Source organism: Echinops telfairi, unplaced genomic scaffold, assembly GCF_000313985.2.
Source record: "Echinops telfairi isolate 266 unplaced genomic scaffold, ASM31398v2 ScPeMD7_7468;HRSCAF=8506_0, whole genome shotgun sequence".
Classification (NCBI taxonomy): Eukaryota; Metazoa; Chordata; class Mammalia; order Afrosoricida; family Tenrecidae; genus Echinops; species Echinops telfairi.
The window spans coordinates 7,308,764-7,335,194 of record NW_022111369.1 but is presented as its reverse complement, the minus strand read 5'-3'; the positions used below and the strand labels follow the sequence as shown (position 1 = coordinate 7,335,194).

Sequence of the window (26,431 nt, the reverse complement as noted above, 5' to 3'; positions counted from 1 at the left end):
TTTTTTTGGTGTGGTGGTGACGTTCAAGCTAGTCTTAGGCTTCTTGGACCACCTATGTCAGGCTGCAGTTACACAAACACAGAAGACAATTCACGGTGGAGAAAGAGCCAAACGGCAGCTAAGACCTTAACTACAGTTGGACGAACGGGCTCCCCTCTCTTATATTTTTTAAGTTCAGTGGCTATTTCTATTATACTGTATTACTCCCAAAGGATCATTTGCCTATGTAAGCTGAAAATAAGTTGGACAGACTTTGAAGAAGGATAGCTTGCTGCTTTCACATTTTATTAAAAAAAATTTTTTTAGCAAGCATTCTTTAAATTCTGATGTCAAACATAACGTAAGGTTGTCACAACAACTTCCGATAATGCTCCACCAGGACCACCTGAAAAACTATTGCAACAAGCAAAGCCATTGTGCCTTCATTGGCATCAGGAGTCCGCGGTGCTTTAAGGAAAGTGGATGGTTTAGTAATCACGCTGAATGCTGATCAGCGTCACTGCAGTCACAATTTTTATTTTCCATTCTAGTGATGGGAATTGAAAATGAGACATAGCTTTCCAGGTTTAATACAACATAAATGTTATATTCCCTTGCCCAAATAGGTTTGTATCTTTGTAGTACTTGTATTTTCTTTAGCAACGAGGAATAAGTTCACTCCTGACCCAGCTACTATAGACTTAATACACCTAAACTTCCTGTAAGAAAACCATGGAAATTCTGGGAATTTATCCTACAACTGTACTTGCAAAAATATTCTAAGATCTATTTTTAATATCTTACTGCAATGCTGTTTGCTATCATGAGAATTTTAAAATTTCAAAATGAGGTGAAAAGATATGATAACCAACAATTTCCTGACCGTAGGCGACAGATAACACAGTTCAGTGATCCCTAAGAGAAGGGGAAATAACCAATCTAGGATTCTTCCTATTGTCCTAGCATGAATGTTAATTTGTGTAAAGTCCCTCTTAAAACTATTCCCAATTTGCATGTTGTCATAGATTGAATTGTGTGTCACCAAACGATGTGTTCATTTGTCTGAGTCATGATGCTCAGTGATTTTGCAGTTATGATTATTTTGCAGTTATGATTATGTAACATAAAAGATTATTCAGGCGTTTCCTTGGGGTGTGGCCTGAATAATCTTTTATGTTACAACAGATGAAAGGAAAGAGAAGCAAGCAGAAAAAGATGAGGAGGCCATGAAAGGAGAGCATCATTTGGACTAGGGGTTCCTGTGCTGAGAACCTCTTAGAACCAGGAAATGATGGTTGCCAAGACATGCAGAGATGTCAAAATAAAAACAAAACAAAAAAACCCCTTGGGGCCCACAGATATTGAATGGAGAAAAAAACCCTTTCTTCAGAGCCAAAGAAAGAAAAAAATCTTCCTCTAGAGTTGGGATCTGTAAGTTGGAGTTCAAGCTCCCTAACCGTCACTTGTCTGTCAGTTTATTGATCTAGGGTGGCTCATATGTTGCTGTAATGCTGGAAGCTAAGTCATCACTGCCTGCAAACACTGTCTACAGCTCCACCAACAGCGACCTCCATGGTCCTCTGCAGGCTTGGTTAGGGCACACACACAAGCAATATGATTCACTTTTGGGAATATGGATATGGGGAAGCCACCAACTGAGACATTGAACTCAGGATATTTGGGACAGGAAACTTGGTTCCTGGATATCCAGAGCATGGCCTAGCAGTGAGAAGATTGGGTTTGAAGCAGCCATGTCCCCTTGTCCCTATGGATTCGCATCCAATTGGAAGATTCATAAAAGATCAAAAGGCGCCCACCAGAGGAGCTTCCATTGATTGCCTGGGTCCAAAGGAAGCACTGTCTTGTAATTCCTTTTTTTAAAAAAAAACAACTTATTATTAAGGATTGAATTGTATTCCCAAACGCTGTGTTAGAATCCTAACCCCTATCCATGGGGATGTAATCCCATTTGGGAGCACACTCCCAGATGTTAATGAGACGTTGTCCGTAAATGTGTTCTGACCTGTCAAGAAGCAGCATAGACACAAGACAAGAAGCACAAATGGAGGAAGACGGACACCATGTGAAGACTCAAGGAACGGAGGAACGACAGGACCACAGAAGCGGAAAGACACAGGAATGATTTCCTAGAGCCCAGAGACAGGGGCTTCATTTTTAGCTGTTGCCCGGTCTTCTCAGCTCCTCACCTGGGAGAAAACACACTTCTATTCTTAAAAACCATCCATGTGTTGTATGGGAAACTGAGACCTGGAAAGAGAGGGTATGCGGACAAATTCTCTATGCTCATATTTTAAGCGTCTGGCAGGTCAAGACCCTGGTGGAGGAAGGCCTTCACTTTTGTGAGTTGGAGATGCAGCCCAGTCACATTCTCCTAAGGAAAAGTTATTCCCCATGATGTCCCCCATAATGATGCCAATTTTAAGGTGTCTCTTGCAAACACATAGTCACTTAGTATACTCTTGAAAGTTAACTGCTTGAAGACTATATGCCTGAAGGTTATCTGCCATTAAGAGCATCTAACCCTAAGTACGGTCCACTCCATTCTGATAAGGAGCATAGGACAAGCTCAGGGACCCTTGAGGTCAAGCTAGCTTAGAGATGACCAAGGTCAGGCTACAATCTTAACTCGAGGACCTGCCCATCTGTTACATATGTACCTTGCTGTCACATGTATGCCTCTAGTTACCTCCCTTCCTATTACATGTATATCCCTACCTCGTCCCCTTCCTGTTACATGTATGCCTCTAATGCAACCCCTTCCTGTTACGTATGTGTGTGACATACTTGCATGCCCGAGATTATATAAGCTTATGAGAGAATACATTCCCTCCTCACTCTGGTTCCAGTTGCCACGGGAAAGGTGAGCACTTGCATGTCTTGGCTTATATTTTTTTAATTTACCCTTCAATTACACAACTGCCTTGAGGGTCCCATGCGGTTATGGAGGCCGGTTTTCCAACAGTGTATTATTTGTCACACCAGCAACAAGAAACTGTGACACTTAAAAAGTAGGGGACGGGAGAAAAATTAGCTAGAGAATGGGATGCTACGGGAGGTTCTCTTCTGGATTAAAGAAGAAGAAGAAAAGTTGTACATACTCATATGGAAATTAAAAGCTATTAAAAAAGTTTTAGAAGGTATTTGAGAAAGTGAGAGATTCTTAGCCACTGGAGAAGTCAGACACTATACAGTTGTTCGGCTCCATTGCGTCCCATGAAGCGTTCCTAAATTCGACAATTTGTGCTTATTGACAAAGTTCCACATGACTCATGATGTTGTAAAAAGAAAAGTTACAGGAACCAGAGCCTTGACCTAAGCCAATCAACCTCTGATTATTCCTCTCGTGGTGTGTGTGTGTGTGTGTGTGTGTGTGTGTGTGACAGGCCCTAGACCTATGTGCATCTGGTCACAATGATGATGTGCGAAACCCTTGCTGTTTCTTTGGGGAAAGGACACTCTTTCCCTCGCTGGATGCAGTTTTGGAAGGAAAAGTCCCAGGAATGATTTTTGGCAGCCACCTTTCAATGAAGCAGCGATGGGGCATCAACAAGAAACCAGTGACTTGGGGCACAAGGCAAAGAGATGAAAAGGAAAAGACCAAGTCTTAGGGACAAGGGTCGCTATCTGAATAAAAACAATGCTCGAGTGTGAAGTAAACCAGTAACTATCTTTCTTTTCAAACAAGCTCTGTTGAACTTTCTATGGCTTGCAACCTCACATGTGCCCTCCATATGATACTCAGTTGTAAACTTTGAAAACATCTAGGGTTGCTTTGGAGCCTCAGTGGCTTAGTGGGCTGCTAATCTCAAGGTCGGCAGTTCAAACCCACCAGTTACTCTGCAGGAGAATATCAAGACTGTCTGCTCTTATAAAGGTTTTGGGAGCCTGGGTGGTAGTGGGGTTTAGACATGCAAGTTCAGCATGTCTAACCCCCAGCATTCCTCAGGAGAAAGATGAGTTTTCTACTCCTATAAAAAGTACTATCTTAGAAACTCACAGGGACAGTTCCACCTTGTCCTATGAGTCAGCATCAACTCGATGGCCGTGAGTTTGAGAGGTGTCTTTCCTAGGTTTCCAACCCATAAAGAAGTCACTGCCTTCGAACCAATTCGGACTCACTGTGGCCCTACACAGAGTTTCCAAAGCTGAAAACCTTTATGGGATCAGATAAGTTCATCTTTCTCCCAAGAAGTAGCTTGTGGGTTTGAATGCTGACCTGTGGCTAGCAGCCCAAGAGCTCCCTGATGGCATCACCAGGGCTCCTTACTCTTCAGACAGCCTTCTTAAGAAATCAGTGCATAATTCGAATGGTAGATGACTCGTCATCTTATAACAACGAGGTGCTGCATTGCGGATGTTGTGGTCACTGAGAGTTGCCATGGAGTTGATTCCAGGGCGTGGTGACCTCACGTGGGCAGAGAACTGCTCCCCTGGGTTTGCAAAGCGATGACCTTTGAGGAGTGGAGCGCTAGGTCAGTCTTCTTGTCCCTGGCTGGAACCACCAACCTTTCCACTAGCAGACAAGCACTTCATAGTCCCGACAGTCCATGGGTCCCCAAACCCACTCCCATGGAGGCGATTCTGCTCCTAGCCACACGGTAGAGTTCTGGAGGCTGTACATTTCTAGGGGTGCAAACAGCCTCATCTTCTTGTGTGGTTGGCAGCCCAACACCTCACGCACAGGCCCCAGAAATCTTGACACCAACCAGGGATGCCTTAATTATTCATAGGAATGCTAAATGGCTATATCCACTTAAAAAAAAAACAACTAAAGGTCAGCAGAAAGTAGAAAGAGGGAATCATTCTTATTAAAACTCATGTATGCAGCTTGTAGGGGAGGGGGAGTAGGTGCTCTGCATCACAAAGATATTAATGCCTTGAACTCAGAGAGGGAATTTGAGTGTTTTTATTTAACCCTGCTACCACTGGATAGATACAGTATTTTTCTTCCTGATTAAACTTTGAGGTAAATAGTATTATCCCTATTTGACAAATGAGGGAAACCAGGCTCAGGGAAGTTAAAAAACGTGTCCAATGCCATGCAAGTACTGCCTAGCAAATCCAGCAGGGCTGGAGGACCACATCCCTCGCATCCCCCACTCCGTGATCCCCGGGAAGCTGATTGGCCAGTTTGGGAGCTCTCCTTTGCCACTGGTGCAAAACACTTCTCCTTTCAGGCTCTCAGTTTCCTCAATAATAAAAGGGCGGTTTATAAGGGTGCCTACTTTAGAGGTTTTCTGGGGAGATTTCAGTGATCCTAAAATACAGAGAATAATTAATCTGCCAATGAGCAAATGCTGAATAAATGTTGGTGATTATTACTCACTACTTTGGCGCTCTGCGCTGGGCAACTTCAGAAGAAGCAGAAGAGGGTCCTGAAATTCATTCACTAACCATACTAAGGGTGTTTCAGGAGGCACTCTTGTGGCACACGGATTCAAGCACTCAGCTGCTGACTAAAGGGTTGGAGGTTGAAACCCATCAGATGTTCCACAGAAGAGAGATGAGGCTTTCTCCTGCTTTAAAGATTTATAGTCTGGAACACTTTACACAGAGCCCCTGTAAGGCAGACCCAGCCTCATGGTTTGTGTGGGGGTGGTGGATTCTTAACTGAAGAACTGGTTACTCGAAGCCATCCAGAGGTGCCTCGGAAGAAAAGCATGGATCTATTTCTCCACATCAGCCAGGGCAAGCCCTGCTGGAGGACAGGTCTGCTCTGGCACTCAGGGGCTGCCGATGCATGGAAATCGACCGGGAAGGTTTGTAGTGATGGCTGATGGGGTGCTTCAGAAAGGTGTTCTAGACACAGATGCTACATCATCTAACTCAATTTTAAACTTTAAACTCTACAACGTAGCATGCGTTCTCTTCCTCTTCCCAACTTGTGTTCTTTAAGATGCTCTCCTACAGTCGCTTGCTCAGGGAAGCATTCCTTGACAGAGCAGACCTGCTCGGGTTACCCTTCGCTGATTAGTCATGATCATATAACAAGATTTTAGTATCTAAAGAAGAATCCTATAGCTGTCCAGTAGGTTCCACCTCATGCTGACCCCTGGGTTGCACAGCCAAACCAGACTGCGTCCAGAGGGTTTCCAAGGCTATGATTTTGAAGAAGCGGATCACCACATCTTTCTTCTGAAGCACCTGAGTGGACTGGGACCACTCACCTTCCAGTTAGTAGTTGAGCTCTTCACCATCTGTACAACTGAGAGACATGTAGGGTTTTCTATAGAATTGTTCAGTTAATGTCTGTAGCCCCCATCTACATAAGGTCAGACGCTCCTTTAGCCTCAGGGCCTGCAAGATGCCTGGCATTGGGTGGTAACTGGTAGTGAGGTCAAGTGAATGACGGACGAAGCCAATTGAGTGGACCCATGAAGACATTTACAGGAAGTTTTAAACATAGCTTTTCCAAACTAGACGTGGAATTAAACCAGAACGAATGAATCAGTACTGTTCTGAGCCGATCTGTAAAATGTAGTCTTTTAAAGTGAAGCGGAACCTAAATGGATTTCCTGACATCATACACCCCCAAGACACATTCGCTTCCTTTCTGTTTGTTCTGCAAGAGGCTGTGAGGAGTTTCCATCCCTGTTACACGCCTGTGCCCCAACAATGCCTTTTATTCATTCCCACCCTTGCCTGATGTTCCCATTTAAGAGCCTGAGAACATTTATATTTTAAAGTGTTCTATTTTTCTAGGAACATGTCTAAATGAAGGCGGGTGGGAGAAAGTGTTTTGTTTTGCTTTTTTCTTTGTAAATCATACTATCATTGTTTTATTTCAAGTAATATGAAATTACCCTTTTCAAATATTTATTCCCCTCAAAAAGTGACTATGGGGCTCCTGACCCAATCAATGGTATTTTCAATCATCTCGTGTGTATGTGACAGCTAGACAGTCAATCAGGGAGACGAAGAAGAAGGGACACACATGAATTGCGGTGTTGGAAAGAATCCTGCCAGTCCTGTGGACTGCCAGGGAACAAACACATCTGTCCTGGACGAGGTACAGTCAAAATACTCTTTAAAAGCAAGGATGGTGCGACTTCATCTCATGTTCTTTGGGCAGATGATCAGGCGAGACCACTCCCTGGAAAAGGACATCGTGCTTGATAACGTAGAAGGAGAGCCAACAAATAAATAAATAGGAAAGGCAGCCCTTCCAGGAGGTAGATTGGCACAATGGCTGCAATAGTGGGTTCAAGTACGACAACAATTCCAAGGATGGTACAGGACCAGGCAGTGTTTCCTTCTGTTAGACACAGGATTCTAATGAGTTGGAATGGACGACAGTTCCAATCTAACTATAACAGCAACATGTATTCCCCAAGAAAGGAACCCAATATCAATGGAAAGAATAGAAATACCTTTTGCTCAGTGTAGCAAGTACAACTGCATGATAATTCTCTCTAAGAACACGCCTGTGGATAAATGGACCTTAGAAATGTTTGGCTCATGTTCAGGGATAAAATTATTTGGCTTTGTGGGATATCCTGCACTAGGACAAGGGCAGTGCATGTTAAGAAGGAAAGGAGCTCTGGTGGTGTAGTGGGTTGTGCATTGAGCTGCTGACCACAAGGCCAGCAGTTCAAACCCACCAGCCAGTCCTCAGGAGAAAGACGAGGGCTTCTCTTCCCATGAAGAATGACTATCTCAGAAACCCAAAAGGGGCAATCTATCCTTGGGTACTGCAATCATTTTGCTATGGTATGAACTGACTCCATAGCACTCAGAGAAAGACAGAGAGTGGGAAACAGGTAAAATAGTCTTAAAACTGGAATCTACACAATTGTTGACTTAAGATAGGAATCTTTTAAACATAAATGTCAGACTTTTAATCTGTAAAAGAACTGAACTGTTAGTTGACTCTCCTGGAATGACTAACTAGTCTGGAATCTGAAACCAAGCACCCCATTTGCTCCTAACAGATTTTATTAATGTCTACGTGGGAAAATTTCAAAGAAGAAATTAAATAATACCCAAATGAGAAAATTTGAAAGAAGAAATTAAATAGATAAATCCAACAAGCAAGACAGGAAAAGTTTAAGTTAAACAACCAGAAACTAGACTGATAGTATAGTCATATTCTTCGGGAATTTAATGTAGACTTTGAAAACAATAAAGTCAAGGTAGTAAAAGAAAAATGTGCATTCACTAGTTGTAGAAGAGGATCAGGATTTAAAGAAGAAGAAGAAGAAAAAGAAGATGCATTGTATACTCAGCCCATTATATAAAGCCAACCAAGCTCAAGATCATTGAATCACTTCTGACTCCTGGCGACCCCGTAGGACAGCGTAGAACTGCCGCAGTGGGTTTCTGCGACTGTAATTCTCAAGGGAGTGGAGTGCCTCATCTTCCTCCCGAGCTCAGAGTGCAGAGCAGAATAAACAGCCGATCCTCTGGAGGTCTGACAGCTTCAGCTCCCCTGCTCTCTCTACACTCACCATGAAAACGCCCTCAGAAGTAGGCAGCGAGGCTTAATGAGTCAGTGAGGAGCTGTGAGCTCCTTGTATAAAAGATGAAAAGGAATTTCAAATAGAATGACTGTAAAATGATTAAAACTTAATGTTCTTTAAAAACATAGGTATCTAGAACAGATGTGTTGGTGACACATCTAGTATCAATTTTTAAATTATTTTGTATTTTGAAGTTAAAAATAACAATAAATTCTAGGAAAGATTTAAAAATGCATCAAGCAAACTCACTTGACATTTATCTTTGCCTTGGAAATGATCCGCAGGACTAGGTAGCCACAGAGAAGTTCTAGTTACTTAGACAACAGGACTTCCTTTTAACCCTGAATACATAAAATATTTATTTCATGATAATAAAGATAGAAGGATCCCAAATTAGACTTCTCTCCATCCTTGGGTCTTCTATTCCATGGTATCTGCACAGTGCAGAGCATTAATTACTGTTTAAATTATTTCTTCTATTTATTCTTTATAAATGTAATTTAGTCTTCTCAATGTCAATTAATTAGGAAAAAGTAGAAACATACAGAGTTGAATTTTTTTAATAATCAGACGTATGAATATGAAAATAAGCATTTATTTTGCCAAAGTGTTCTACAGTTCCACCATTTCAGAAAAAATGGTTCGATCACAAAACATTTTAAATAACTTACTTCCCCAGTGTAGCTCACTGACAAAGTTTCAGACAGTCATCTTTTGGTGCATGTGTGGATGTGCACACGCACACATGGATGAGAGAGAGGAGAGAGAGAGACACCATCACGGAGCACAACAGGAACACGTGTTTTTGTTAGATGCTATGGAGTCAGCGCCGACGCGTGGCAACCCTGTGCACAAGAGCACAAAGTGCTTCCTCATCCTCGGCCCCACTCACCATTGCTATGTATCGAGTGGTAGAGCTTGCACACAGGGGAAAGTGCTGAAAACTTTTTAGACAGAACCAAACACCCGGATGCAATCAGTGGCAGGGTCTGGGGGTTCGGGTCTTGAGGGATAAGAAGGTCAATTGCATAACCATTCACAAAGACAATGTTCTACATCATCTTTTGGTGGAAGGGACTGTCGTCTTAAAAGGCTGTGACTATAAGTCACGGAGGTGACTTTATCCTATAAAGTGACACTATTGGTCTCTCCCCATTGGCAGGAAAGAAACCCAACTCAAACTAGACTGATTGTCATCAAGTGAAGAACAGCTCCGGTGAGCATCTGAGACTGTAACTCTTTACAGGAGCAGAGCAGCTTGCGTTTCGAGTACAGCCTGACACTGAACCCACTACACCACTAGGGCTCCTTGGATAAAAGAAGAGTCGTGAAAATTGGAAGCCATGTGAAACGATCAGCCCAGTGGACTACACAAACATCAGCTTCCACCATAGTGAGACCGGAAGCACATGGTCCCGGGCTCCCACTGCCAACCATTGTGAAAAGGGGCACATTATAAGGTCCTGAATAGAGTGCATAAAAAAGGCCAGGCTTACTAGTTGGAAACAGAAATTGGTAGAATCTCCAAAACAATGATTCTCACTCACCCTTTGGTCTGGACCTGAACTCACCCTGAGAATTCAATTTCAAGCCAAGTTATACACCTTCGGTGGATCAACCATTTGAAATCAAAAGGGAAGCATTTATCCCAGAACACAGATCAGAGGATTAGGAAAGGAGGCAGCTGCAAAGAGCGAACACAGAGAAGTAGGAAAATAATGCTACATTGTGAGAATTACAATCAGTGCCCAGTCCCACAGCCTCTAAGTGTCAGGCTCATGGTCATAACCTCGCCATGTGTCTAAAATAGGGACAGTCACACGTTCTTAAAGAGTAAGATGGAAGAGATGGACTAGGTGGCACTTTCGAGTAAACATTGACTGCTAACTGCAAGGTTGGTGGTCTAAATTCACCAGCCACTTAGAGGGAGAAACATGAGGCTCTCTACTGCCTAAAGTAATTACAGCCTTGATAACCTCTGTCTTCCAGGGGTCTATGGACTGGGCTTGAAGACGGGGTTATTTTGGTACAGTTTAAGAATAGAATGCGACTCTATTCCCAGTTTTGCTTGCACTGAGTTAAAAAATGGCATTCATGTTTTTCTTCTCTTTTTTCCCCCAAATCTTCTCAAAGATGATATAGCAGATGCTACAAATATTATTGACTGGGAGAAACAGAAATTCCATACACCAAATTTTAGGTGAAAGTCTACGGAACAGAGAAAATAAGCTTAAGTTAAATTGTGGTGACACATTCATAAAAGTGTGAAGCCATTTAGTTTCCCTGGGTTTTATGGAAAACACCTTTAAAATGCCACAAACATGTCTAATAAGACATCAGCTGTAAATATTAGCTGTCTATTTCCTTGAAATATAACTTAGACTTGATGGCTAGGACAAGAAAACGTCACATTCCTTCCCCTTGCGAAGGAAATTGCATATTTCCTTTGCAAAACTAAAGAATACACGGTCTTCCTAAGAGTGTATTTGATTGTTTTGTTTCAGGTTCAAGGTGTCTATAAATTTTCTTGATTGTCTGAAAATGGAAAAAAAGAAAACCACTAACCTTCAGGCATACAGGTTTTGTTTTAAATCATTATTACAAACGGCATTTGTGCTCTATCACCTGCCGTTTTCTAAGTATTACCGTGATACATGAAATTTCACTTGCAATTCATGTGTTTTCTTTCGTTCTTGTCCACGTTCTAAAGAGAACGTAATGTTCTGTTGTGACCAGCATTTTTGAAGCCAATGAACCTGCATTTTCCTAAGTGGAAAAATGGAGCAGGATCGTGGGCGGTTTACTGCTGATGAATGGGCGGTGTTTGGTTTGTGGTTGAAAGGGTCCCCGGTCCCCTAAGCTTTGGCTGAGACATTCCTTTGATTTGAGCCCTGAGATGATTCTGGAAACACAGAGCCCCTTTGAAAACATAGGTCAATCAAATGTCCAGGTTTTTACTCAATTGAGAAGGAAAAGTTTAACAGCAATACCCAACAAAAGGGCTTTATGTGTATTTATCTAGGTAGTCCTCACATTGACCTTATTAGGTAGGTTCTGCAATTGTCTCCCTTCCTGATGTCTTACAGAGGAGAAAACCAAGGTCCTAAGAACGCAAAGACTGGCAACCCCCCCATAGTCTCTAAGGAGCAGTCTCCTGCTCTGAATACTCAGACGGCTCGAAAATAGTGGCAAGTTTTTCTTCCTGATGAAGAAGAAGATGAATGAGCGAGACAAGGTGGGAGAAGTCACGGAACCGTATTTTGTTAAGTGCTGCCCTCCTTACACCTTCAGAACACAATCCAAGATGTTAGAACTTGAAAAGGGAAAAACAATAGGGAAGACAAGCTGACGGTCACAGAATTTCAAAGGACCACGTCAAGAGCTCTGCTAGGAACAGGAAAGTCTCCAGCTCAGCTTGTTGCCTCCTTCTGGGCTGTTCTAGTGAGAGGCTCTATTAGCTTCCACTAGGGCTTTGCTGGTCTCTGAGGAGGTTCCAGGTTGAAGAGCTAGTCAAGGCTTTGTGGGGAGTCCAGCATACCTGACCCAACTGTGAGAGAATGTTAGTCCTTTGTCCAATTCATAGGATACTGCTTAGATAGGTGTGGGCAGAGTTGTGGCGATTTTTTTCTTTGTTTCCCCTCAGTACTAAGTATACAAGAGATGTGTAGGATCAGAACTGTCAAGTGTCCTTAAATAACTCCTAATTTTACTTAACAGTAAATAAAATAAAATAGAAAAGACCTTGCATTTGGATTCAGGCCCAATAATTTCCCTCCTTAAGGAGCTTAAATTGTGAACACCTGATTTGCAGAAGGCTATGCATAACAGTGGAAGCCCCAAATCCAACTGAAGGGTCCCCAAGTGCTTAAGCCTCCTGGGAATCCTCTCCCACCCTAGTGGAGGGATGTGAATAGCCTTGCTGTCATACAGAGAGCCTCGTACAGTTGATTATAGCAAATGTAGTGAGGTTAAACTGTAATACCCTATCATTTGATCTCCATTTGACCAGTCTAAAGTTAATGTTTTCTCCTTTCTCTTTGATTGGGGTTTTTCTCTTTTGTCTAATCATTGTTGTTTGATTTTTGTTTGTTTGCTTGATTTCAAAAACTTTGTATGATTGTGCTTTACGTTGTATGATTTTCTGCATGTGAAATCCAGGATAGGTAAGAGGCGGGGGCGTGGCAGGGGAGGATGGGGGAAACGGGGAGCTCACAACAGTGAATATGAGAATAAAATGTTCTGAAATTGATTATGATGATGGTTGCACAAATCTTAATATGATTGAATAACTAAAGTGTTGAATTAGGAAGTATATGCCAATAAAACTATTCAGGATAGAATAAACTAGAGTGTATTTTAATAATAAAATGTCAAACATAGCATTTTCTCTATTCTGTACATATTTATAAGGAAGATATGGTTGTATTTCAGACATCGGCTTATCAGAAAGTAAGATATCCAAAATACATTGGGAAAATGTATAAAGAGTTTCTATTGCAGGCATCTTTAAAAAATTAAGCTACTTTAGTCATTTGCACCATAATTTCTCTGCATTTCAGAAGTATACACTGTATATTTAATAGGCATATAAAAGCATTAATAACTGATTAGAATAATTTTGTAATTTTAATGCTCTCCAAATTATGAGAAAATACTGTCATCTATAGAACTCACCTTTTGCCCGTTCATCCCAGGAATGCCAGGCGCTCCAACAGAACCCTAAGTGGACACATGATGACTATCGTAAGTACAAGATATTTAATATTTTGTTTATATCTCAGTTTATATTGCATTGGTTAGTCATTGCTTACCTTGCTACAACATTCTACTCTATTATGTTGCATTCCTTAGAATCTTAATTATGCTGATGGCAACCTTTTCTTCCTAGTGAAGGCTGTTTCCCCACCTTCTATAGTCTTCCATTTAAACATATACTGCAGACTATGCTCCTTGCCACTTACGCTATGTTCAAATGTATAATATCATAGAAAGCTTAAAGACCCACTGCGACAGCATGGATTCTGACTCCTAGCGACCCTATCTAGGTTGTCTATGGCTGTAAATCTTTATAGGAGCAGACAGTCTCACCTCCCCAGAAGTGGCTGGAGGGTTTAAACTGCCAACCTTGGAGTTAGCAGTCCAACGCTTACCTGACTGTGCCACCAGCACTCCTGTAAGCTTCCCCACAAAGAGGAGAGTTACAATCTCACCACCTTGTTTCTAAATACAGACTGAACTCTCATATATATATCACGCATCATAAACTGAGATCCATACCTATCAAAAAGCTATATGATTAAATTTCAAGATGCAAACAGGCCTATTTCTATCTGGGAAAAGCCTAGCAGTGATTGTAGTGACAGAATTTCTTTGAACTATGTGTTTAAATACTATAAACCAAACCCTCTGCCATCAAGTTGATTCTAACTCATAGTGACCCTACCAGGCACAATAGAACAGTCCTTTGGGTTTGGGAGACATTAAATCTTTAGGGAAGCAGCAGCCTCACCTTCCACTGTGGAGTTACTGGTAGGTTTAAACCCTTGACCTTGAAGTTAGTTAACAGCTCAATTTGTACCACCAGGACTCCTCTCATAAACCAAAAAGCAATGAAAAGAACAGTTTCTTGTTCTTCAGCGAAGCAAATAAAAGACCATTGCTACAAACGCATATTTCCTGTATTTGAACCATTTCCCCTTTCGCTTTCAGGGAGTGCATGAAGGTGTCTTCCAAAGTGGGCGAGAAAGGTGTCAGAAATGTCCAGTACTGACCAGGCACAATACAACTCAGCTGTATTGTCCCAAAAGCAAAATTCGTTCTGTGTGCTTGCGAATGCACATGCGTGCGTGTGTGTGCCTGCCTGTGTGTGCACATGATGAAATATGAATGGTTGGATATAGGTAGAGTAACCTGAGAATAGAAAGCTAATTACTATCGTAGACAATCTAGGACACTTAAGCGGACACAGAAACTTTAGCTAACATTTCAAGTAGTGATGTCATTTCCTTCCATTAGGCCCCCCCTTTATTTTTGAATCTGGAGAAACCATTTTAACATACAACGTGCTTATTCTTTTTCTAACATTGGAAAACGGGTTTTCAATAGATGCGTGATATTACATGTCTTTAGAAATAATTGAAGAATTATTAAAATAGCATTTATAAGCAAAACCAATTAAATAGCAACTTCCTTAGCGTGTTCCCTGGTTATATTGAGTGGGTCACTAACGGGCTTCCTGGGGGCTGAAACAGTAATTTTATCCTGGTTGCATGTGGATTAGGGTAGCTTTACAATTTCACACCATACTTAATAGAGGCATGATTGCCAAGGACAAAGTGTTCCTACGCACAACCCGTCTGACCAGTCACCGGCGTTTACTCGGTTTGCAGGATTATGTTTCAACAGATGCCACATGCATTGCTTGAGGGATAAAAGTGTCCATCTTTGAGGGATTCCAAGGGTAAATAAGAATCACTTTTCCACCTGTCCAGATACTATTGTTTTCCCTCGTGCTCTGTAGGTCACAGCTGCCTTTTCTCGCTCCGTGGGCGGCGGCGTGGCGGAGGGAGACTGAGTGATGTTTTGCTGCCATGAATATGTTTCAGGCTGTGGCACTGGCGTCAATCCTGGAAGGCTCAGGTCTTCTCCATCGAACTGTAACGGTCCATTCTGATGAGTGTGAATCATGAACGGACTAGCAGGAAGTCACCTTTCAGGCTATCTCCACAAAGGGAGACACTAGTGAGGGACTTGAATGCAGCCCCGCAATGCCTATGTCTCTTGCGCTGGGTAGTTCTGCGGTCATTTCATAATCATGTACTGGAGAAAGGCGGTGCATTCAACTTGCAATGTCATGGGACCTTCCACATTTTAAGTTTTGTTTCAATGGCTTACCGGTATGTGAATTAAAGCTTCAATAACCTCTAAGTATAGCACGGTTAGGATAGAATCCACTTTGTACCTATTACATGTTTTTAGAATCATGGAGTCTATTAGAAATCTAATGGCTAGGGCGATACAATTGTACATAGTTTTGAGAATGCACAAATCAGACCAACTGCTTCAGCCTGGCCAACAGCAGCTCATTCTAGTCACCTTCCATGCTAGCCATCACACAACTGGAGTGTAAAGATGTGCACAATATTTGTAGTTTGTACTCTACCTTTTGTCCAGGAGCACCCAGAGGACCCTATAAAAGAAAAAGAAAATTAGTATAATACTGTAGCCACTTTGGCTTGACCAATTAAACCAATCTTATTTTGAATGCCTCCCTTTGTGTTGAAATCTGCTACTGTTTTGTGCATCAAGAAAAAAAAATCTTGTTGGAAGTACACAACGGATCTTTTCTCGTTTGCTTTCATTTGAAGACCATTAAGCAAACGCAGTAGGATTCTGATTTTATTTTCCTTTAAAGAAAATCGTTGCTGTTCCAATCATCTATTTCTTCAAATACCTCCAAATGTACCACATCTGTCTCATTGAGAAGGCTAGAGATGCTGTGAGCATCGGTTACAAAGCAGTGCGGGCCCCCGGCAAATGGACACATTACATAGCTTCTGCATCTGCCAAAGCTCAGTAAGCAGATTTGCAAAGGAAATACTCGAATACCATTACAAAGAGACATGTTTTGTTCTATCCTTCCTCTGATGAAATGCGGCCAACTGACCTGCACAGAAACTTGTTTACAAACTAGAAGATGCCAACATCAACCGAGGCCCCTAGTGTGGACCAGAAAGGAGAACAAAAGATGCTTCCGCTGTTGCTTATACTTGGAGACTGAGAGGGGGCTGGAAAGAAATACAATATTTAGAGAGATGAATGGGAATATTTATACATAAAATGGAAATGTGGCAGTTCTGAGATTTGGCAGGTTTTCAACTACAAAGTCAGTGTCAGGGTTCTGTTGGCTTTATTGACAGACAGGCAAAGCTCTGGGGCCATCTTCTGTGAGAGTTTGCTGGGAAAAGCACAAACAATTCTAAGTAATCACATCCATTTGTAAATGAAAATATGAAGCACTTTTGCCTAATTTTAAAAGAATGTATTGAGCTATATGTTATTAGCGCCTATAGATGCGCCATCATATTTTTTGGTAGAAAGCTCTTTATTCCCTTGCAGTTATAGACGGTTACCTTATTTCTAATGTGTGACATTTCAATCGAATAGCATCTTGCACTCACATTCAGAAACACTGAACACCAAGGGTGGCCATTAGTGGGAAAATTGGTCAAACATAATTTTTTAGGAAAAAAAAAAGCTATCACATTCAGGACCCTTCAGGACATCTCTTCTCCATAAGTTATTTTGTAATCTTCCCAAGAAGATGTCCCACAATTCCTATATACACTGGGTTTAAAGTTATTAAAAGTACACCATGCAATTCTACCTTTCTATATTACTTTTTGATGATTTCAACCCACCAGTTTTTTTGGTTTGCCTTTAGAAAACCAAACAATAGACAACCAACTTCTTAATGAGTTGGCTATGTGACAGGATCAGACATTCCCCCTACCTATTACTCACCCTTTCTTATTCACTTCCTTGTTTTAGGTTTTGCGAAGAAACTAGAGACTATCAGGTGTGAATTCTCATAAAATTATGTCCCTAACCAACAATCCACATGGCTCTCCTCGCAATGTCAGAGAAAGAAGGGTCCCCCCTGGTGGACTCTGGAATTCATCCTTGCCCTTTCCCCCAGGAATTGGTTCTCCATCAATTATCCCTGCATCCTGATCAGTCCCTCTCCACTGCTTCCTTCCTCTCAGCACATAAACATGTTTAATCATTTCCTCACTTGGGCATATCGTTTGGGACGTGAATGTTTACGCTAAGTACAGGCAAAATTTGAAGTGTGTGCTGATAGCAGATCTGAGAGTGAAGAAAGACTTGGTTTTTATCATTATCTCTGATTCTGTTTTCCCAAGAGCCTCCAAGGCCTTTGCTTTTTAAAATGTTTAGGTTAGAAAGGAAATCATACAAAAAAACACATTAATTCATTGTTTAGACTCAGTCTGTAATGCTTCATTCACAAAGGGTTGTATCTCATTGGAAACCTAACTTTGCCGCTTGAAAAAATACTGTCCACTAAAACAGGCTCTTTCATTATATGAGCAAATTGTAAATCAAACGTTTTGGCTTGAGAGTAACACACTTGGTATTTTTTTATCTGTTCTGTGTTACATAAACACATAAAATCAGAAACTTCATTTTCTCACAATTCTTAGATGCACATTATATTAGTTGTATATTTTATCACAACATTTATTGAAAGTTGGCCATAAGGGAAGTAAAGATAACATTTTTTTCACACTAGGAAACTTCTACTACCTTTGTTAAACCATTAATTTTGAATGGTGCATACATATCTTATAGTTTATCTCTAACCATATTGCCAAGCATATAGCCGCGGGTACCAAAAATGTACATAAACTTCTTTGATCTCATCTGTAGGAAAAATGGCAGAGTGTCAAAGACAGAGACATCTATTCCTAGGCAGGAACTGAGAGTAACAACTCACACAACTCCGCGATCGAGTTGATGCTGACTCATAAGGGCCCTAGAGGACAAGGCTGCAACTCTGCTTAGGAGCAGACAGTCCAATCTCTACCCCTCAGCGTGGCTGGTGTTTTTTAACTGCTGCCCTTGCAGTTAGCAGCCCAACGTTCAGTCACTCCACCACCGAGCCCCTTCCTGAGAGTAAAGAAGACCTGAATGCAAGACTCAGACATACATTTGAGTAAGCACACATAAACACATACACACCCTGTACAGCTTTTTCTCTGATCGGGATTTGACTTCTATCTATCTTTTGAGCATCCTTAAATTAAAGTTACATTGTACATCTGTAGCACTGAGCTAGTTCAATGTAAGCACACCAACTTAGACATCACTGCTCAAAAACATACTGTGAAATTAGAGTATTTTGCTACTAGTTGTTTAAGATGTCTATCTGTCAATAAACTTGAGGCATCTAGATTGAATTTACAAATTAACTGCAATATATTAATTTAAATATAAATACAAAGCTGTAAAATAATGGAGAAACACCACAGAATCATTTAACAAGTTATTTATCTAAGTTTTCTTAACCTTATTTATATTTTCCACATGAATGACAACATGAATAAACAATGTCATAAGTTCACTAGTCACAATGGTCTCACTTACTTTTTTAAACATTCCATGTCCATATCATTTCTTCCTGATTTGACAAGTTTAGATCGAATGACTTTCTAAACCAAAGTCATAATCTGTGTTTATTAGCTATCAAAGTGCCTCTTTCTTAGACATTTCCTTGGTGTGCTCACTTATATTTGCATATACTTTGCAAACAACCAATATAGGTTCTGTATGATATGAAATACAGGAACTTTCTTCTTGTTGTTGAGGAATTTCGCATCATGGGCATAGTTTTGTACAAAAAATAGCAGACCAATTGAACCACAGGGGGAATCACAAGGGGCTGTTACTTGACAGACCTGCATACAAAATATTCTGCCAATGTGTACACCGATGTCTTCAGGATTGTTTAGAAAGACCACAGAGAGAGCTAATACAAAAACTTGCACATAAACAAGAAAGTACATAGTGTACAGTGATTTTCTTTCCTGTGTTCCTCGCTTTTACATGTTCCATTTCCAAAGGTGACAGTGAGAATTTCGTGAGATAAAACTTAAACAACATGGTAGCCCATATGTTGGTGATTGCCTTTACCAAAAACAATGTACGCTGGCCAAAGGGTGATTCCTCAGAGGCGCAAACATAGGAACGACAGTGAGGATGCGCAGGACCAGGCAGTGTTCCCATCTGCTGTGGATAGGGGTGCTATGGGTTGGAACCAATTAAATGGCACCAAATTCCTTACTTCTCCCTCCCCGAGTCTACTAGAGAATTACCCAAGCAATTCTCTCTTGCTCTCCAACTGAAAGTTCCCTATCTTCCTGTTCAGAGCAATTCTCTTTCCATCTGCCTAATAGTGACATCCATCCAATGGTCATGCTGCTGCCTGAACAAGCTTTCTGAAAGACTAACGGGTTCGTATCTTTCTTCTGGTTTTCCCTAGTCCAAATTTCAGGAATCATTCTAATTTGCCACAAACTTGAGATGCCGTGCTTCCCATCTGGACACTGCTGCCTGCAACAGGCTTCCTTCGCTCTGTTCTTCTGTCCTCCACCCATTGTATGATTCAGAGCTCACCGACCGCTCCCCTCAGCACAGCCTTCTTTTTCTCCAAAGCACATTGGCCATAGAATTTACCACACAGTGCTGCAACTGCCAGGCCACTGCTTACTTCACTCTATGAGGCTTTGATCTTGTACAGAAGCTTAAACATAGTCATCACACAGTAAAGCTTTTTGAGTTTCTCCATTTCTTCTCTCACTGAACAGTTTGAGTTCCCAGTGAGCGATAAGCACTATGCCAGATACTTGAGATTCAGTAGTGACTGGAGTAAACAAACATGCATATATGCCTGGAATTTATAGTCTAATGGATAGAGACAGACAATAACTATGTAGAAATATGAAGCGTGAAGTCGGGGCATGTGGGAAGTGCTCCAGGAGAAAAAAAGAAGAGAGAGATGTGGTGGTACTTTACATTGAAGGGGCGGGTCAATGAAGGACTCCGTGATAAGTAAGCCAATCGGGTAGAGAGCCATGCTTATAGAAAGGGAAATGTTTCAGATAAAGCCAACAAAAGGGATAGGAACAGCGTGCTACATGTGTTCAAGGAACAGCAAGAAGGAAGAATAGTAGGAGATGGGGGTCAAGATCAGGAAGGGAGGCCTGCAGATGACTGTGAGAACCCTAGTGGCATAGTGGTTACACACTGAGATGCTAACCGAAAAGTCAGCAGTTCAAAACCACCAGCCAATCTGAGGGAGAAAGACTGGGTTTTCTATTGAAGTAAAGAGTTACCATCTGGGAAATTCACATGGTGGAGTTCCACCCTGCCCTATAGGATCACTATAGGGTCACTATAGGGCCACTGTAAGATGGCATGGACTCAATGATGATGAGGATCATAAGAATGAATGATGAGGGCAATGAATGTATAAATGTGCTTTACACAGTTGATGTATGTATGGATTGTGATAAGAGTTGTATGAGCCCCTAATAAAACGATTAAAAAAAAAGAATTAAACAAAAAAAAAAGAAAATGATGATGGAAACAAATGTACAAATGTGCCTTATACAATTGATGTATGGATTGTTACGAGAGCTTTAAGAACCCCCAATAAAATGATAAAAAATAACAAAATAAAATACACAAAATAAGCATTAAATAAAGGATGGATACAGAAAGCATATCATGTTCATTTCTTACACCTTAGACAAAAGATTCTCTCAATGTAAGAATGGCAAGATTTGTCCTTGTTTTGGTCATTCTAACTCTACTGGTTAATTCTAATCATCTCCCAATTACCTCTAAAGGCACAAATGATTGGAGGAATTTAGTTCCTGTCCTCAATATTAAAACAGGAAAACACAATCATCGTAGTCGCATGTTATTGCTGTGCACACGATGTAGATCCAAGATCTCTCATGCACTTCAGAAAGCCAACACACAAATAGTAGGAAGAATTATCCAACCAAGTTTATCTTCAAAGGGGACTGTTAAGAAGTGGATGATTCTACACCATTAAACATTGGCTGCCCTGTCTGGTGTGTTTAAGGTGGGGCGGGAGTCTTTTGCTCGATGGATCATAGTATGGGAAAAAAAATTAATGAATTTTTCTGACACTACCGCAAGCTATCCCAGATTTGATTGAGGTATTAATTACTTAAACAGGATGCTGAGTTTCTCAACGATGTGCTTTAGGATGCCTCTTGGGAGGTGTTGTAAGGCAAGTTCCGGTTGCCTGCTAGGAGGAAATGATGTTCGGTGTGAGCAGGAGGCGGACTCGGTTCCTGCTCTGTCCCTGACGGCGAACAGTAAAACCTGCAGCTCTGAAAGCTGGTCATTGCTGGATACAAGAATATACAACCAGCTTCTGCCATAAAAAAACACTGGGAGCAAAAAGCGGTGGTTTATCTGGGAAGGGGAGGATAAAGGTTCCCAACTATTAAGTCATTTGAAATTCTTTCCTTTTCGAGTGAACAATTTTTCCATGCATTAATAAAACATAGGCAAATGAAGTCCATACTTTAAAATGTTTGCTTCCAAAGGAAAGAATGATAACTCATCTAATCTAACTTAAGGAGTCATAAAACATTAGTATCAGACAAGGGTTGGATGTAACAGACGTTAATTGCAACTTCTTAAAAGGTATTCACCTGGTCAAAAGCATCATAAGATAGGAAATCATAGAAACCTGGATTATAAAGAGAAAGAGGTGGTTTAAAACATATCATGGAAAGTTATCTAAAAAGGAATCACATAAAATGTCCTCCTGTGGAATTTCAGGTGCTGCTTGGCTGTTGGATGTGGAAGGTTAGGAAACAGACTCTTAGCCCTCCCCCCACCCCACCCATTCCCTTGGCGTTGACCGCGACAGAGTAGAACTGCTCCACCTGGTTCCCAAGGTTATAATTCTTTCAGGCAGCAATCTGCCACATCTGTGTCCTTCGCAGGGCTGGAGGGGTTCAAACTGCTGATTTAAACTCTGTGCCACTCTAGCTACGCCTATGTGTTGTCTGGGGCATAATTCAAGGGGTGCTTCACAGGATTCAGATTTCATGGTTCAAGCATGTGGACACGTAAAACGAGAAACGACAGGGGCATGTTTCCCAACTAAGTGAGAGTGGTGAACCATTTTTTATCTAAAAATGTGATTTAGCTGGCCTGAATATGAAGAAACACAGCAGCAACAAGAGAAAAGGGGATCGTGCTGAGCGGGGAGGGCCTCCTCTCTTATTTCAAGTCTTGCATGAACTCTGGCTTCAATCACACGTAATCGTTTATGCTCTCCCTCACAGTCCGTGCCCTTCACCTATTAGTCTTCATCGGAAGTGCTTCCTCATTCCTGAAGGCTCGCTCAGCAGTTATAACTCACTTTCTCTGGGAGCTTCTCCAACATACCCGGCCGGAGTCTGTTTGCGACCCCTGCGTTTCCGGAGCACGGCGTTCAGTGGCTTTATTTTCATTTGTTTACATATCTTAGAAATCCACTTCGCTAGGCAGCAATCTCCTCAAAAGCAACGTGAGCATAGAGTCACAGTGTAGTCAAGAAACTGACTACATTGAAATAAGAATAATGGACGACATTCCGTAAATGGAATTTGATCATTTTTATTTTCATTTCACTTATGACCATTCAGCCGTACGGCTATCAAAGGAGCGAGTTCTCGGGTTAAGGCAATTGTTTCTCTTGAAGTCCTTAGGATTTTTTTCCTGCCCTCTCTCTCTCCAGTAATAGCACTCCATGACCACATTATTCAAAAAAGCTCCTATTAAAACAGGTCTCCCCGAGAGTCTATCAAAAGATAGTATGTCGTTATATTTATTCATGAAAAGTTGATGAAAAAAAACTTCTCAATGAAGTCCTTCTTTATTTCATTAAAAAAAACCCAAAATGAGTAAATTGTTGCTGATTTCTCTGTCTCAGGCTCTGCCTCTTTTTGGGGGGCGTGGGGAATATTAAACCAGTATGATTCATTTATTAGTTTCTCAAAATCATGAGGCTGTGACCCCTTTTAGAGAGACCTCTTAAAGCTCAGGAAATTAAAAGAAGTAGTACATTTTTCACACCACTTGACAAAACCCGCACGCTGAACATTAAATACTACTAGCAGATTAAATCCAGAACAAGATATTTGAGAATCTATGTTCTGATCAGGTCCCCAAACAGATACCCCTGCCTGAAGTTAGCTTACTCTAAGCCCTTCAAAATATTTAAGAAATGGCTTCTTGCTGTTGAACCCAAAATGGCAATGACCCAGAAAGAAAGAAAACTGAATAGGCTTCCTCTGCCCTCTGAGATTCAGCATACTTCCCCCAGGTACCATAAAGGAAACCAACTTATGGTTCACAAAGGCCTATCATCCTACATGACAGTAAAAATATTTCTACTGAATAACACGTAAGTGCTTTTGGGATTTTAAATCAACAATGCTAAAAGTCCTGACAGTTAAAATGTAAATATTCCATAATGATCAGAAGAAACCCTTACATTTAAGGCTGGGATGTATACTCATATACGATTGAGATCTCTTTTGTCTCTAGACCAGCATGGATCAACAGAACGTTCTGTAAGGAAAAAGTGATTTTCTACGGTCTTCAATCCAATGTGATGGCCATATCCCACATATGGCCACTGAGGACTTGAAGTGTAGCTAGTGCAACCAAAGAACTGAATTTTAAGTTTCAACTCACTTTAATTTCAATAGCCCCGTGAAGCTAGCGACTACTATACTACGCATTGCAATTAAGTCTGCAATCAGATGAACTGGATTTACACCTATTTCTACTAACGAGCTTTGTGACCTTAGTCAATTTACTCAGTCACTCTGATGCTGTTTCTTTATCTGTTATAAGAGAAACTGGATTATTTGGGGAATGATGTTTGGTATCTTTCATATTCTACTTTTAAAGTTAGCCACACCGTGTGACTGTAAGTTGAGGCACTACGGGACTCACTGACCTTACAAAAACCAGTCTTTCGGCATGCTGACTACATATTCTTGGTCATGTATGGCCCTCTCCCAAACAACAGCAACAGCAACAAGACCCAGCTCAGTGCCATAAGGTGGCATTTGTCTTTTAGTGACCGTATAGGGCAGAGAAGACCTGCTCTGTGGATTTGAGACTGCAAATATTTACAGGAGTAGATAATCTCATCTTGCTCCCTCAGAGTACGTGATGGTTTCGAACTGATGACTTTGCAGTTAGCAAACCAAGACATTACCCATTAAGCCATAAACTCCAAATAATCCATACTACATGAATGTAATGAGCAGCAGCAAAGTAGAAGGCAGTTTTGTTGTAATTCTGTAGATGTATACTGCCTAATCCTACTCTGGGGAGCTATGCCCTCAGCTAGGAGGAAATATAAAGCAGATTATTTTGCATCAATACATGATGTACAGTTTTACTGATTCATGTCTTTCAGTTTACGGAGCAGCCTAATACTACACACATGATATGGCAGGATAAATGCTGTGGCGGAATGGAGAAGACAGCGTCTCCCTGGGCTTGGGGGAGTGTGGGCGTATCAGTGAGTGTATGTATGTGTAAAGTGTTCCCCAAGGAGATGACCTAAGGAGAAGTCTATTTTTTTTTCAAAATAAGTACAGATTTATTCCATTGTATCATTAAGCACACAAAAAGTCTGACTCTCTTAATGTTGTATGTAGACAGTGCAAGGTTTATGTAAACAGTGTTTAAATATGAAGAAATTCAATGTCGAGAAGTCTATTTTTAAAAACTCCATTCAATACATGGACCCAGGTACTGCTCTTGGAGAAAAGATGGGGCATCCTATTCCCCTAAACATTACAGTTTCAGAAACTCACAGGGGCAGTTCTATACAATCTTATAAGGGTTGCTGTGAGTTAGCATTGATTTGAAGGCAATGAGGGATTTGTTTGGGGTGGGGTGGGGTTCCCGTATGATAGAGCTCTTGACCTGAGTCACAAACCTCTTTCTTTGGGCTGACACTTTAGAGCTCTTCTCTGATCACACTGTTCCTTGGGAGATAAGGACTCCATAAGACCAATGGAAAATGCCTGCTTTGAAGCCCCCCTGCCGCCCCCCCACCTTAGACTATGCTTTGAATACTGGTGGCCTATGCATCATCTCTTCCAGTTCTCATGCTTCCAAAGGTGGACGACAAACTTGCCGAGCAGCAGGGAACATAGGGAGTGGAGGATGGCTTGGATGGAATTTGGCCCTATGGGAATCCAGGAATATATGCCTGTGAGAGAGCCTGGCTCTTCTAAAGTAGAAGGAGGAGATAGGCAGGTGTGGGAAAGAAAGGAGCAGACCAGGGACCCAAGGCTGAGGCTGGTGCCAGGTCTCCTCATATTGTCACACTCTGGCTTGGACTTGCAAGGAATGCAAGAATGCTAGCTTTGAGAGTTCAAATCATTATGAGCAAGCATTTATCAAGGCTGGGGGCTAGATCATATGTTATGTAACAGTTTATTAGCTTTATTCATAATTTTAAAATATTTAGACATACTGTGTAAGGACTTCCATTTGTACTCTTGCCTTAGACCTTGCAAATGTAAATTGAAAACCTTACAATGAGCCAAATGTTAGTCTAAGTGTCTTCTAAATCTAACAACACTTAAGAATGTGGTAAAAGAGGTTCATTATCATTTAATTAAGAGTCTCATACACGCATGACATTATTCTATCAGTATAGCCACAGTTGATTGGATTTAGAAAAGTTAACAATATGTACACTTTTGAAGGAAACACTGTTAATACTATCTTCCATTAAAACTTAAAATGCAAATATGGTTCATTATGCTCACGTTACTTATAGCATATGCAGGTATTTGAGGGGGCTTCAAAAAGTTTTTGGAAATTTTTCATTATCCTTTAGTTCAATTTTTCTAAAATTCTTTTGAAACTCCCTTATATATATAACATGATAAATGTGTGTGTATAATGTTTCTGAGCATTTCTGATAAAAAACACAGTAAAATGACAAGATGTTATTTAATCACATTGCTTTTTAATGATGACAAAGCAGGCCTAACTATGTTAAATAATTTGTCCAATATGAATGGTTTATTAGAAATTAAACTAGAGCCAATATGTGATAGTTAACAGTAGAGCTACTTCACATAACCTTCAAACTAAAACTCAAATTCATTGTCATCAAGCTGTTGTCAACTCATAGAGACAGGCAAGAACTGCCCCTATCAGGTTCTGAGACTATGACTCTTTATGAGAGTAGAAAGCCCCATCTTTCTCCCACATGTCCCTAAGGGGGGAAAAAGAGAGCAAGAAGCAATGAAAGGAGAATATAAACAGAAATGTCTACATAGTTTTTTAGACAATTCAACTTACTTACATAGGTTGAT

At 41.0% G+C, this 26,431-nt stretch overlaps 1 protein-coding gene across 8 annotated transcripts in view; it reads right to left on the bottom strand.

Annotated features, from left to right (window-relative positions):
- The window catches only part of COL25A1 (collagen type XXV alpha 1 chain), a 580,731-nt gene that overhangs the window by 118,960 nt on the left and 435,340 nt on the right, over positions 1 to 26,431 (bottom strand). For all 8 annotated transcript variants that reach the window (XM_045284160.1, XM_045284159.1, XM_045284163.1 and 5 more), the window contains exons 11-12: positions 15,622 to 15,648; positions 13,134 to 13,178 (exon numbers count right to left, since the gene is read on the bottom strand). In XM_045284160.1, coding sequence (XP_045140095.1) covers positions 13,134 to 13,178; positions 15,622 to 15,648 — 72 coding nt within the window. The remainder of the gene's footprint in view (positions 1 to 13,133; positions 13,179 to 15,621; positions 15,649 to 26,431) is intronic.